Below are 13,368 nucleotides of genomic sequence, written 5' to 3' on the forward strand. Positions count from 1 at the left end.
GTGCCGATTCCAGCCAATCAGGAGGCTGGAATCGGCAATGGACCGCACAGAAGAGCTGCGGTCCATGGAGGAAGAAGATCCCGGCGGCCATCTTCACCGGTAAGTATAGAAGTCACCGGAGCGCGAGGATTCAGGTAAGCGCTGTGCTGTTTTTTTTTAAGTCCCTGCATCGGGGTTGTCTCGCGCCGTTTCGGCGCGGGACAACCCCTTTAAGTAGATCAGAACTGGTCAGAATTGAGATCACATGGCCACCTGCGGAGAAAAAGGCTGGGAGTTTCAGGTAGAAAGGCATAAATAACCAAGCTAACAGTAGCTCTATATATATTATATATCATATATTATATATTATATATTATATATATATTATATATATTAGAAAAAAAATCACTGGAATAGCTCTTTAACCCCTTCAGGACATGGCCTAGTTTGGCAGTCAAGACACACTGATTTTTGGGGAATTTTCATCTCCACTTTTCAAAAGCCATACCCTTTTTTTAATTTTTTTTTGTTTTTTTTTCCTGTCGACACGGCTGTATGAGGGCTTGTTTTTTGCATGGTAAACTGTAGTTTTTATTGGTACCATTTTTGAGTATGTACAATGTATTGTACAACTCTTTTATTATTTTTTGAGCAAAAGGAGAAAACACAAATTTTGCTATTTTTTTTTCCTGCAGCATTAATCATACAGCATAAATAACATGATTTATTTTCTGCGGGTTTCTACGTTTGCAAAGATACCAATATGTTTTGTTTTTTTTTGTAGGTTTTTCGACTTTTGCACAGCAAAAATCTTTTATTTTTTTTTCCCCAGAAATTATTTTTTCTAAGCTTACTTTTTATTTTTACTTAGTCCCATTAATTCTTTTATTTTATTTTTTTTAAGGACTGAGCTCTGAGGGCTTGTTTTTGTGTGTGACGAGCTGTATGTATATGTATATGTATAATATATATATAATTTTTTTTTTTTTTTTTTTTACCATTTTAGGGTGCATGCAGCTTTTTTGATCAATTTGTTTGTGTAATTTGGGAGGCAAAATGAATACAATAGGTATTTTGCCTCCGTATCTTAAAGGGGTTGTCCCGAGGCAGCAAGTGGGTCTATACACTTCTGCATGGCCATAATAATGCACTTTGTAATGTACATTGTGCATTAATTATGAGCCATGCAGAAGTTATAAAAAGTTTTATACTTACCTGCTCCGTTGCTGGCGTCCTCGTCTCCATGGTGCCGACTAATTTTCGCCCTCCGATGGCCAAATTAGCCGCGCTTGCGCAGTCCGGGTCTTCTCCTGTTCTCTATGGGGCTCCGTGTAGCTCCGTGTAGCTCCGCCCCGTCACGTGCCGATTCCAGCCAATCAGGAGGCTGGAATCGGCAATGGACCGCACAGAAGCCCTGCGGTCCATGAAGACAGAGGATCCCGGCGGCCATCTTCAGCAGGTGAGTATGAAGACGCCGGACCGCCGGGATTCAGGTAAGCGCTGTGCGGGTGGTTTTTTTAACCCCTGCATCGGGGTTGTCTCGCGCCGAACGGGGGGGGGGGGGTTTAAAAAAAAAAAAAACCCGTTTCGGCGCGGGACAACCCCTTTAAGCTTTTAACTTTAAAAAAAAATTTTTTTATGGGTTTTGCCATGCAGGATAAATAGTGTGTTCAACTTATTCTATAAGTTGTTATGAATACCATAATACCAGATATTTCGGATTTTCTATTTGTTATCTTTCTTTTTAATACAAAGTATGTAAAGTGCAAAAAAAAGTTTTTGGTTGTGTTTTTTTTTTATTTTTTTTTTTACAAATCTTTTTTCAGCTTTTTTTCTTTTTCTTTCTCTTTTTTTACTTTTATGTAGGGGACTTGAAACCCAAAAGCTATGATTGCTTTGACGCATTGCAGTGCTTCTGTAATGCCTAATCGCTTACAATAGTGATCATAGACCATGGCAAGCCCAGACACCTGTGTATGGTGTCCAGTGACCAGGGCCAATGAAATCACGGAGGGAGCGCACTCCCTCTGGGAACCCTTTACATGCTGCACTGTACATTGATCACAGCATGGGGATTAAAAGCGGGGATCACTGTTCTGATCAATCCCCGCCGTTGCAGTAGGAAGCCGGTCATTATTCACAGCCGACTCCCGCTGCAGGATGGCAAGGGCTCACTTACATCCTGTTGCATTAAGTACCACCCTGCTAGGATGTAAACTTGCGTCCTGTTGCGTTAAAGGGTTAAAGCATGGTTATTTGTTTTCCTTTCCACATTTTCATCTTTTTACTTTATGATGTTAATTGCTTTTGTATAAAAGACAAAAGTATTGTAGAAGTGATACCTTTTATTGGCTATCCAGAAAAACTCTAGTTTTTTTTTTTCCTGACTAACACAGTACAATGCTATTTTTGCTATACCTCTTTTTAACTTTAAGAGCACATGGTATGATTTTTCTTGATTTAAAGACCTGTGGTTCAAATGGTGCCCTGGTGAGAATAGCGAGCAGCTGGTGTGTTGGAATCTGCTACATTTTTAATCAGCGCAGTTCCCTCTTTTCTGTGTAACTGATATAAGCTAATAACCATATAGCAGCCGTGCATGAGAGAGCTGTACCTGCGGTCGGGTGGCAGGGGACTCTGCAGTGCGCAGTGAAGCTGCTGTCAGGAATGCAGTGCTGTCCAGCTGTATGCAGTTTGGAGTTAATGGAATTGTATGATACAATTAGGAGTACAAGGGAAATGATCATGGGTTACAAAAAGTCACAAGACAGTAGTCACATATTCAACTTTTCTAATGGAGAAGTTTTTTAGGCATGATGGTTACAAGGCTCAGACACCGTTTTGGCATTTACAGAATTTAGGCAATGTTGTGGTGGTGCTCACCTCTGTCTTGGCTTACTAACTGTAGGCATTGCAGCTCCCTGACATTGACTCGGCGTATTCCTGGGTCAGTTTCTTAGTAACTGCTGTAGCTTACTTGCGGGGGAATTCTATTCTCCACCTGCCTCTATCAGTTCTCAGCTGCAGGCTTCATGCACTTTTTACTTGCTGTGGCTCTCTGTAGTTAGACCATAAGTCTACTTTTTATGATGTCTAATCACTATTGGAGAAATTTAGCCTTGATCAGGTCACTGGACGCCCTTACACTACCTGCTTACCCCCTTACTAATGGCCCCATATTGTTTTTATGTCCTAGCTAAATGGGCTTTAATCCTCAGGGACGTAAAAACATGCATCGGCTGAGGATTAAAGCCCCCTGGACTGAGGATGTGACAGCTCCATGCTGTCAAGCCAAAGACGTCGGGTACTAAAGATTATTACAAAAAAAAAACTTTTCTGGATGTTCAGTTGACCACAAAGGGGCATAACTGAATGATTTATATGTCTCCTCCCACTAAAAATCACTTGTTAGATATTCCTATGAGCCTTAATAGAGCCATGTATAGAGGTATGTATAGCTAGCCACAGTGATCAGAAGCTGCCTACGGCAACTGCCTTATGACCGGGCCAGCGTCATTCCTAAAATGGGTTGTCACGGTGGGACAAGTTGTAAACAAGTTTCAGTCTTCAAGATTAAAATCTTAAGAAATTACTATGCAATAAAAATGACTTGTGAAGACTACAGAAAGTGCTGACTAGCATGATTCCGGATAGTCCAACAGGGAATTAAAAATGGTGACACATTGGGATTGGACTTTAAGGAGGTGGACATCTGAATCCAGTTTACAAAGTAGCTAGTTTTCCAGGCTAGAGGAATTTAAGTTTCAGGATGCTGTTAGTTGAATCTGGTACTAGACAATAGTGATCTTTCTGTATTTGTTTTTGCCACGCATGGAAGCATGTAAAGATATAGAAGGATATTCAGAATGGCCTTATAGTTGAGTGTGTATGAAGTGTACTAACTAGAGATGAGCGAGCATACTCGCTAAGGGCAATTACTCGAGCGAGCATTGTCCTTAGCGAGTACCTGCCCGCTCGGAAGAAAAGATTCGGGTTCCGGCGGGGAGCGGTAAGGGAGAGCGGGGGGGAATGGAGGGGAGATCCCTCCTCCCGCTCCCCACTGCTCACTCCTGCAATTCACCTGTCACCCGCGCCGGCAGCCGAATCTTTTCTTCCGAGCGGGCAGGTACTCGCTAAGGACAATGCTCGCTCGAGTAATTGCCCTTAGCGAGTATGCTTGCTCATCTCTAGTACTAACACATTTTCTTCTCTGACAGTAAGAGTATCAAGTGGACTTCATTGTACTTCTGTAATGTAAATATTTCCCCATTAAACACCATGAAGACCAGATGTTATATTATTTGTAGGAAATTAATGATGTCCCGTTTCATCACGTTGTCTTCACCATCCCAAGGAATGTTTTATAGTGCAGAAAGTTTTCCTTTGTAGCACTGTTTTATCGTTACTATTGCAAGTTTAATTACACTCTGTGGTACAGTCGCTTCCTTGAAAATGTAATTGATATTTGTAGCATGATAAAGAATACAATATTTTTAGACTTTATCTTGCTGTTTAAACAACAATTGAATTTTTGTAAAAGCAAACTTTTTTATATCTCATACAGTTGGTGTACATAACACAGAGACTACCATGAGAAGGCCTGAGCTCGGGTTCAATTTTTTCCAGTGTCCTATGTGAGCCAGTGCAATCCTCTTTATCTGCCTTAAGGTGCATTTAGACGGGACGAGTGACCTGCAAACGATGCCGGACACTCGTCCCCCACACATACTAGCTCCCGTGCACAGGCAGCATAAACGATGGACGATGAGCTGATCGCTCAGTGCAAATAGCAGCCGTTCAGTACTGAACAGCCGCTAGGTTATGTCAATGGTGAGGGGGCAGGGGAGAGCGTCGAGAGAAATCTCCTGCAGCTCTGTGAGCGAGCCAGCGATACTAGCTCCTGTGCAGGAGCACGGGAGCGAGGACACACAGGAACGAGTGTTGGGCATCATTTGCCCGTCATTCGTCCCATGTAAATGGGCCTTAATATACAAGAAAACAAGAGTGTCTAGCCGTATCGCTCTTGGAATAGTGAAGTTAAAAAGTGATAAATTCAATCTTCAGCGCTCAAAATATTAATTAGATCACTTCCATGTAGCCCAAGAGGCTGTCAACAGTCTGTAAGCATTGCATAGACCAAAGTACTGACCATCAACGGTCTATATTGTGTAGTGAGCTTCAGTTTCCTGTGGCTGCCCCTCTACATCTTTAGATTGCTCCTCGAGCTGATGAAAGCACTTTACCAAATCACAAAATACAATTTTTAACACGTCAGCCGAGGTATAGATGCATCCGAGCTGAACATGATCTCGTTTGTAGATTGGAAAATAATTGAGTAAACCCATGTGTGATTATGACATTGAAGATTAGACTTGGTCTGTAAATCTATAAACTATGTGTAAATGATTTAATGTTCTAACTCTAAAGTATTGATCCTGTCCATCAGGTTGATGTCAGCCAGTCTTCATGGAGAAGACATACGAACACAGGACTTTCCTGCTGTAATCCATTTTATTAGTAAGAATGTTCCTGGATTTCTACTGGCCTGGAATTTTGTAAAGCAAAACTGGGATGAAATTACTCAGAAGTACGTATGAATTTGTCTTTTGAAAAGATAGTAGCCTAATCATTGCTTTGGTTTACAATACATTTTAGAGCATTTAATATCAGAGGATAGACACTTGAGTGAGCGAATGACGTACCAACTGGCTAGAGTCAGTTAACTTGGGCCGTTTGCAGGGCATGGCTATAGTGACTTCAGTCCCTAGTGCCTCTGGGATACAGTCTTCCCTGTCACATAAGATGATACTAATATTACCATTAGTACATGATAGGGAAGAAACCAGTAACCTATTTCAAATTGGGGCTTAGGCGCTTTAAAGGCTGTGGGCACTTCTTTGGGCATACCTTTTTCACTTAAGGGCTCATGTCCACGGGGAAAATCAGATCCGCTGCAGATTCTACATGGAGAATCTGCAGCGGGTCCCTCCTGCCCCGCGGACATGAGCGCTGAAAATAGAAATTTAAAAGCATTTACCTATCCGTAGCGGGCGGCGAAGGTCAGCTGTTCCTCACGGCCGGATCTTCATTTTCGGCCGGCGGATGAATTCCTGACGCCGGCGGCACGTCGCCGGCACGTCGTCGACGTGCCGCGCGCATGTGCCGGGCACATCCGCCGAGCCGAAGCAAGGGAGATGCGGCCGTGAGGAAGAGCAGAGCTTCGCGGCCCGCTGCGGGTGAGTAAATGCTTTTAATTCCTATTTTAGGTCTCCCGCGGATCCGGACGGCTTCCATAGGCTTCAATAGAAGCCCGCGGGAGCCGTCCCCGCGGGAGACCCGCATGAAAATGGAGCATGGTCCAGATTTTTTCATGCTCCATTTTTTTTTAAATGCCTTTTATTGACGATCCGCGGGTATTTATCTACCCGCGGGTGGTCAATGCATCCCTATGGGGTGCGGATCCGCGCGCGGGAGATCCGCTGCGGATTTTAAATCACATTTTGCCCGTGGACATGAGCCCTAAATGTATGTATTTTGGGCTGACAATCATTTTTGCAATAGAGTTTAATTAAAATATTTGCACTATTTTGTCTTTTGCCGCTTCTATATATTACTGTATATAGACATTGCAAGCCTAATGGCCCTTTAACAAGAATGACACTAAGCTAAATGACTGCACAAGCACTGACATCACCGCTAAGGTCATTAGCGCTCTTGAGGAGCGTTTATACAGACAGACTTCGATGCTGGATCACGGGTGTCTCGCTGGCTTTTTGCACAGCACTTCACCATTTACACGGAACGAGAAGCCAGTAATAGTTTTTATGCTGACCGAATAGTGAGCATTTTGGGGGGTGTTATTTGCATTTACATTGCATGATTTTTGCTCAAATTAGTTTGTTTGAATGAATTTTGAGCGATAATGGTTACGTGTAAATGGGCCATAAGCCTCAGTAGGAGATCTGTCAGTGAAGCTGGATTGATAGATTAATTTGCCTCTCCTCTCTACTCTAATGCATGTTCTTATCACAAAAGGTTTGTCTTTATAGTGGTCATAAATTAGCCGCTAGAAGTTGCAGGAGAAGAGAGATAGGGGCTCCTCAGTCCGGCGCACAGATAGATCTCCCATTGAGACTAAGGTTGCTTTTACACTAGAGGACTATTGCCCACAAAAAAATCACTCAAATTAGCAACTTTGACCGATGGTCATTCTATGTAAAAGCGAGATTGGACTGAGTGAGAAATTGCTCATTAGTCGCTGCATTTCAGCTCACTGAAACAAAGTGTCTAACGGAGCAAATTCTTGCAAGGTGGGAACAGGCAGTCATTCATCTATGAACGACTGCCTATTCACAGTGAATGGAGGTGGGTGGCCAAAAAAAAGGTCTCCAGTGGGCTCCGCCTCCTTTCATGGAACGACTATCCCTTCTGTGTAAAAGCACTGGAGTGATAATTGTCCCATGTAAATGAAAGTACTCGTGGACTGCTGTGTGTTTTTGCAAATCGTGTACATTTTTTAATGAAACCCCATTGCAAAAATTATTCTCAGTCCAAAATACATTCATTAAGAAAAAAAATTGCCACCCAAAGGTGTCCATGGCCTTTAAGTTATACCTTTGCCAAATGGAGTTTGGTTTATGTACAGTGTATGCGCATATATGTATCCTATCTATCTATCTATCTATCTATCTGTGTATGTACATAGTCAAAAATTTTCCTATAATATGAAATGATTTTTTTTTTTTATAGATTCCCCCCTGGCTCATTCCCTATACAGTCCATTGTGACAAAGGTGACTGCCAACTTTGGCACAGAAGTTTACTTAAATGAGGTTTGTTATTTACCTTTAACACCTTTTTATCTAAATGTTCAAAGTATATGATAATGGCGATCTCTGTTGGTGTGTCTGATTGTAGGGATCACAGGACCTTATGGTCCTTACACATGGGATGACTATTGGGGGCTTCAACACCCGCCACTCTTCCCAGTGATCACTTCTGTACTTTTATGCAGGAGTGAGAATCGCTTAGTGAGTGGAAGTAGAGTCGGTCGGGGATCGTTCCGGACGGCTGCCTCCATTCATTGTAAGCAAGTTGTCGTTCATAGCTGAACAGCCCCTGTAAACAGATTGTTGATCGTTGTTTGATTTTATGCGTGCAGAAACTGAATGGCGTACTAATATCAAACCAGCGAGAATCTGACTTGATCCAACGAATGCCATGGCTTATGATAGCTTTTAGGGTACAAGTCCATTGCAGGAACTTAAAACATTTTTTTAAAAAAAGCTAAATTAATAATCCCCCTTTTGTGTACTTTTCCCTGTTTGTATATATAAAGAAAAATAAAAATGTAAAAATTTCCACATTTTATATCCTATCCGTATTTACCAGTACAATAAATTGAAAACACTATTTATCCTCCATGGCAAAAATTTAAAAAAAAAAGAGGCAAAATGCTTATTTTGTTGATTTATGCCTCCCAAAAAATGCAATAAAAGTGATCAAAACAGCCCTACAAAGCCCGAAAGGGTATCAATAGAAACTACAGCTTGTCATGCCAAAAATAAGCCCTCACAGAGCTCTATCCATGGAAAAATAAAGTTCTGAGTCTTTGAATGCAACCATGTAAGAAGAAAAAACCTTTAAAAAAAAAGGTTTTAATTGTGCAAAAGTGGGAAAAACGTTCGGGTTTCGTCATAATTGTACCAGCCTGCAGAAAAAAAAGTATCATGTCATTTATGCTGCATGAGTAACACTGTAAAAAAAGAAATGTCCTCCCAAAAAAATTTACTAAAAGTTTTACATTATATGTACTCAAAAATGGTATCAATAAAAACTATAGTTTGACACACAAGAAACAAGCCCTTACATGGCCGTGTCGACGGAAAAAATAAAGTTATGGCTTTTGAAAAGTGGAGCTGAAAATCCTCCAAAAATAGGCCGTGTCCTTATGGCAAAAATAGGCCGTGTCCTTTAAGGGGTTAAAGCAATATATAGCATTGCAGGAATTCTATCACTAACCTTAAACCACTCTCTGCCAACTTTCTATGTTTACTACTTCACACGTCTTTACAAAGTGTTTTGTTATTGAGCTATAAAGTGGTATTACGATGGTATAAAACACCAGAGTTATTGTAGAAGATAGATGGAAATGCTCCTTCAGAGTGTTGGAGATGTGGCACTAGGGTCGGAAATGTGTCACACATGTGGTTCTAATGTAAAAAGATAAAACCCTTCTGGCGTGCGATTAATGGAATCCCCAATAACTGCTTCCAGTCAGATATTTGTTTATTTTCATTGATTTTTCTTAATTTTCACATATGGCGCAATTCTAGTTCTGTAATAATTCATTTAATTAATGGAGCAAACGTACTTGTGTTATGCCTGAATATATATACGTAAGATAAGGGAATACAAGCGCTCAACGTTCTCCAACAACCCCACTGAAATTAATGTAGTGGAAGTGCACATGCTTGACCATTTGGGGACTTTCAGATCCCCCGCTCTTGTGATCAGCGAGGCGCCAGTGATCTGATGCCCACTAATCAGCTATTTATCCCCTATACAAATAAGGAAGATGGAACAATACCTCTACAGCACCCCCTATTGGATGGCAGCATTCCTTCAAATCAACTTAACAAGTCTGTAAAGCAATGATTGGGCATGGAAAACAAAGCCAGAAAACCATACACAGACATGAGAGGCAAACCCCCCGAAACAGTTGTCTGTATGGTTTCCTATCCCCAATCATTGTTAAAAAGTTGTACATTGATTTGAAGGAATGCTGCCATCCAATAGGTGGCGCTGCAAAGGTATTGTTCCATCTTCCTTATTTACATAAATTACCCTGAGGAGCGTGCATGGCAGTATAAGCCTCCTCACTCCTTTTTAAGGTGTCTTCTAACACCCTTTCTGGGTGCTCTCCTTTGGGAGAGACTATGCCATCCACCGAACCACTCACCCTCTAGGTGTCTCCACAAACTTTTTGGCTGCTCTCCTTAAGGGGAGACGACGCCCCTCTTGATCCCCTATACTATGGATAGAACATAAGTTTGTTTCATGGGGTAACACCTTTTAAAATGGTCATCTCAAGATAAACTTTTATCACCTATCCACAGGATTGGTAGAAAAAGTCTGATTAGAGGGGTCCCATTACTGAGACCCCCACTGATCTTGAAAATGGAAATCCATATCCTCCCCCCCCCCCTCACTGTGGGATCAGTGCACCCCCTGCAGTGAGAAGGAGATTGAATGGAGCAGCAATGCCACTCCATTATGCTTTAATGAGGCCGATTGAGGTAGCTGAGTGCTTATACTTGGCTATTTCTGTCAGCCCTATTGAAATGAATGGAGCTGTGCAGCGCATGCTTGGACACCACCCCATTCAGTCTGACATCGCTGCCCTCAGCCAGAATGGGAAATGTTTATTGAGGTCAAGGTATGTACACTTCAACTTTAATGGCTCACTGAGTTTAGCTGCTGATGACACAATTCCTTTAAGCATGTGGCCAACTTCTACTGAATGTTTGGTACATATATTCATACTTTTTTTTTTCTTTTTTACTTATAGGTGATTAATTTCTTTAATTCTACTAAAGGCAAAAGCAGAGACATGTGGTGCGTGAAAGAGGCCATTGAAGCCATTAAACTGAACATCCAGTGGATTGACAAAAACCGTGACAACCTTAATTGGCTGTAGTTGACCCAGCCAAAATTGTGTCGGGTGACACACACTTTACAAAGCCAATAAAGCACAGATCGTATTTGACATCCTGCAATGTTGTGTGGACTACTAGAGGGTTCTTGATTGCTCAGGGCAAAAACAAAAATCTTTAATATGAGTGACTATTCATATGGAGAGAGACTGTATTTATTACAGAGCTGTGACTATCGCAATGTTGCTAGCTAAGCTGTACTGCACTGTGCCAAGAGCGGCTTCCATGGCAAAGCAATTTCGACAACCACTGTGCTTAACCTGCCAGGTAACAATTTTTGACTTGGAGGTTCTCTGTGGTATGTGTCAACAGCACAAATTCTACGGGAACGTGGATTTCTAGACTATGTACATAATGAATACAGCCATATTGACAATGGAGAATGGGATTTGTTACTTGTAGGACAGGAACTTCTCTTATCATTTGTTACGTTTTAACACTGGACAAACCTTTAGTTTGGAAAATGATAAGAATACATTAAATTTGTCTAGCTGCCTTTTCCCCCTCAGGTTTTGCATTTAGCTTAACAAATGTTAAGGCTGCGAGGCTGTATGTGCCGAATCACTGCTGACCAGAATGATCTTTTTTTAATACGGAGTGGTTGTATATGTTTGAAGTTAAAAAAATAAATGTAACACAATAGAGAATGTGGACTTCTAAGACTAGTAGTAGGCAATAGAAATGACTGACTGATTTCATGACTGTCTACTGATATGCACTATGTTTTATACCAGGCTTGTGTTCTCGGATATTGCACTCTCCTGACCTGACTTAATGTACATGCTAATTAAATAACCCCCTGCTACTTGTATATAATCACTCACTTTGGAAGTGCTGCAATATGTAATGACGTCAATGAAGGGAAAATTAAATCTTGGAAAACCTCAATAAACTTGTTTATTATTAAATGACCTTTCAAATGGCGATCTGGCAGCTTTATCTTTATTTACGGTGCGAGTGGCCCTATTGCTTTTAGTCATTCTGGATAAATCAACATGCGGTTTATATGTACCTTTACACCTGTTATGGAAAAAATGCATATCCCTCTGTCTTCACTGTACTGCTCCAAATTGGTTATCGAGAAGTGCATGCATGCAGAGTCACTGAGACTGACACAATGCTTGTATCAACATCACTACACTTTTGATTTATTAATCGCATCATGGTATATATATACTTCAAATAAAGTAGCATTAGAGATACATACCCCTAAACTCGTAAGAACTCATGATTGGCTTAGCTTCTAATGATTAACATATGTTAACTCCTTAATGTGTGAGTTACTACTAAAACATGTGATTTTCTAACTAAGCAAGATGAAAGTAAACTTATACAGTGTCTATTGTCCTAGTAGCTTTTCTTTATCAGCAGTGGGGGCCCCAAAGCACTCTTGTGAGAAAGATCTGTGGGAGGGCAGTGTGAGACCTGAGAACCATGCATAAGAGATGAAGGACAAGACTCTAATACGTGCTAGTGTATGATAATGAACAAGTTAACCATTTAGATGCTGTTATTTTCTAAGAAGGAAAATATACAATAGTGTGTGTTTGCATAGGGTGATGTGAGAAACATTTGAAAAGAGATACATACATACATACATACACACCCCAGCAGATCATCTTGACTGGAGACTGCTAATTCGAGCAATAGTCATCCCATGTACACGTGGCCACTGACGGGACACTGAGCGAGAAATCGCTCACTTATTGGAGTAGCTTGGTTTTTAGCTCCCCTAAAATCTAAGCGACTATCGCTCCATGTAAGCAGGTAGTTGTTAATCGATAGTTTAGTGCTGAAAAACTCCTTTAACAGTCTGTGATCTTACACTTTTTAGCTGTTCTCTATCCAAAGCCATTTTAGTACACACTTCAGAGGTAAAGAATGGGGAACCTAGCCTAGACGTTCTGGGGAAATTTTACAGTGTGCTATATGGGGGATAATCTATTACATCTCACTAGTAACTCATTTTATCTAACGTTGTATTGTGCAATGGGATGTTTTTCTACTTCTGTTATGCTTGCTTCCTTTCACCCTGTTGTGTTGTGTTCTAGCACATTCTAATGGTGGTTTTAGATGGGACTGTCATGCCAACAATTTATCATTTCTGTGATTTCACACATGAGCAATAGTTGTGCAAGGAATGGTGGTGGAGCGTGCCAGAGATTCCTTCTGGCTGCTTGCCTCCATTCAGTGTAAACAGGCATTCGTTCAAAGATGAAGGACTACTGAGCTAGAAGTCGCCCCCCAGTCGTTCTGTTTCAGCTCACAGAAGAAACGACTAGAAACTATTGAGTGATTTCTCGTGTTGTAGCTTGCCCGGTGTCCTGTTTACACTGGAAGACAGTCACCTGTAGCTGCTTATTTGAGTGACTATTCAGGCAACTACTTACCCATGTACAAGTAGACTAAAGGTACCTTTTTATATGGGATGCATAAACCCATGACAGTTGTCCTATGGGCTTTTGCTCTTGTGTTTTCACACGAGAGAGATAGTTCAGAGAATGAAGGTGAAGCAGACGTAGATCTCTTCCACCTTTACTAACAGCAAACAGGCAGTTGTTCATAGATCTGCCTGTTTACACAGGTTGATTGTCACTTGGTTTTTAGGTGAGCTAAAAACCAAGCGACTGCAACAAGTGAGCAATTTCTCGGTCAGTGCCCTGTTGATCGTTGTG

The 13,368-nt window shown here is 41.3% G+C and overlaps 1 protein-coding gene across 2 annotated transcripts in view; it reads left to right on the forward strand.

Annotated features, from left to right (window-relative positions):
- The window catches only part of LNPEP (leucyl and cystinyl aminopeptidase), a 96,143-nt gene extending 84,526 nt beyond the window's left edge, over positions 1 to 11,617 (forward strand). For both annotated transcript variants that reach the window (XM_066603019.1, XM_066603020.1), the window contains exons 16-18: positions 5,426 to 5,566; positions 7,729 to 7,810; positions 10,549 to 11,617. In XM_066603019.1, the coding sequence (XP_066459116.1) occupies positions 5,426 to 5,566; positions 7,729 to 7,810; positions 10,549 to 10,677 (352 nt within the window). In that variant the 3' untranslated portion in view covers positions 10,678 to 11,617. The remainder of the gene's footprint in view (positions 1 to 5,425; positions 5,567 to 7,728; positions 7,811 to 10,548) is intronic.
- The last annotated feature ends 1,751 nt before the right edge of the window (positions 11,618 to 13,368 follow it).

Source organism: Eleutherodactylus coqui, chromosome 5 (genome assembly GCF_035609145.1).
Source record: "Eleutherodactylus coqui strain aEleCoq1 chromosome 5, aEleCoq1.hap1, whole genome shotgun sequence".
In the NCBI taxonomy this organism is placed as follows: Eukaryota; Metazoa; Chordata; class Amphibia; order Anura; family Eleutherodactylidae; genus Eleutherodactylus; species Eleutherodactylus coqui.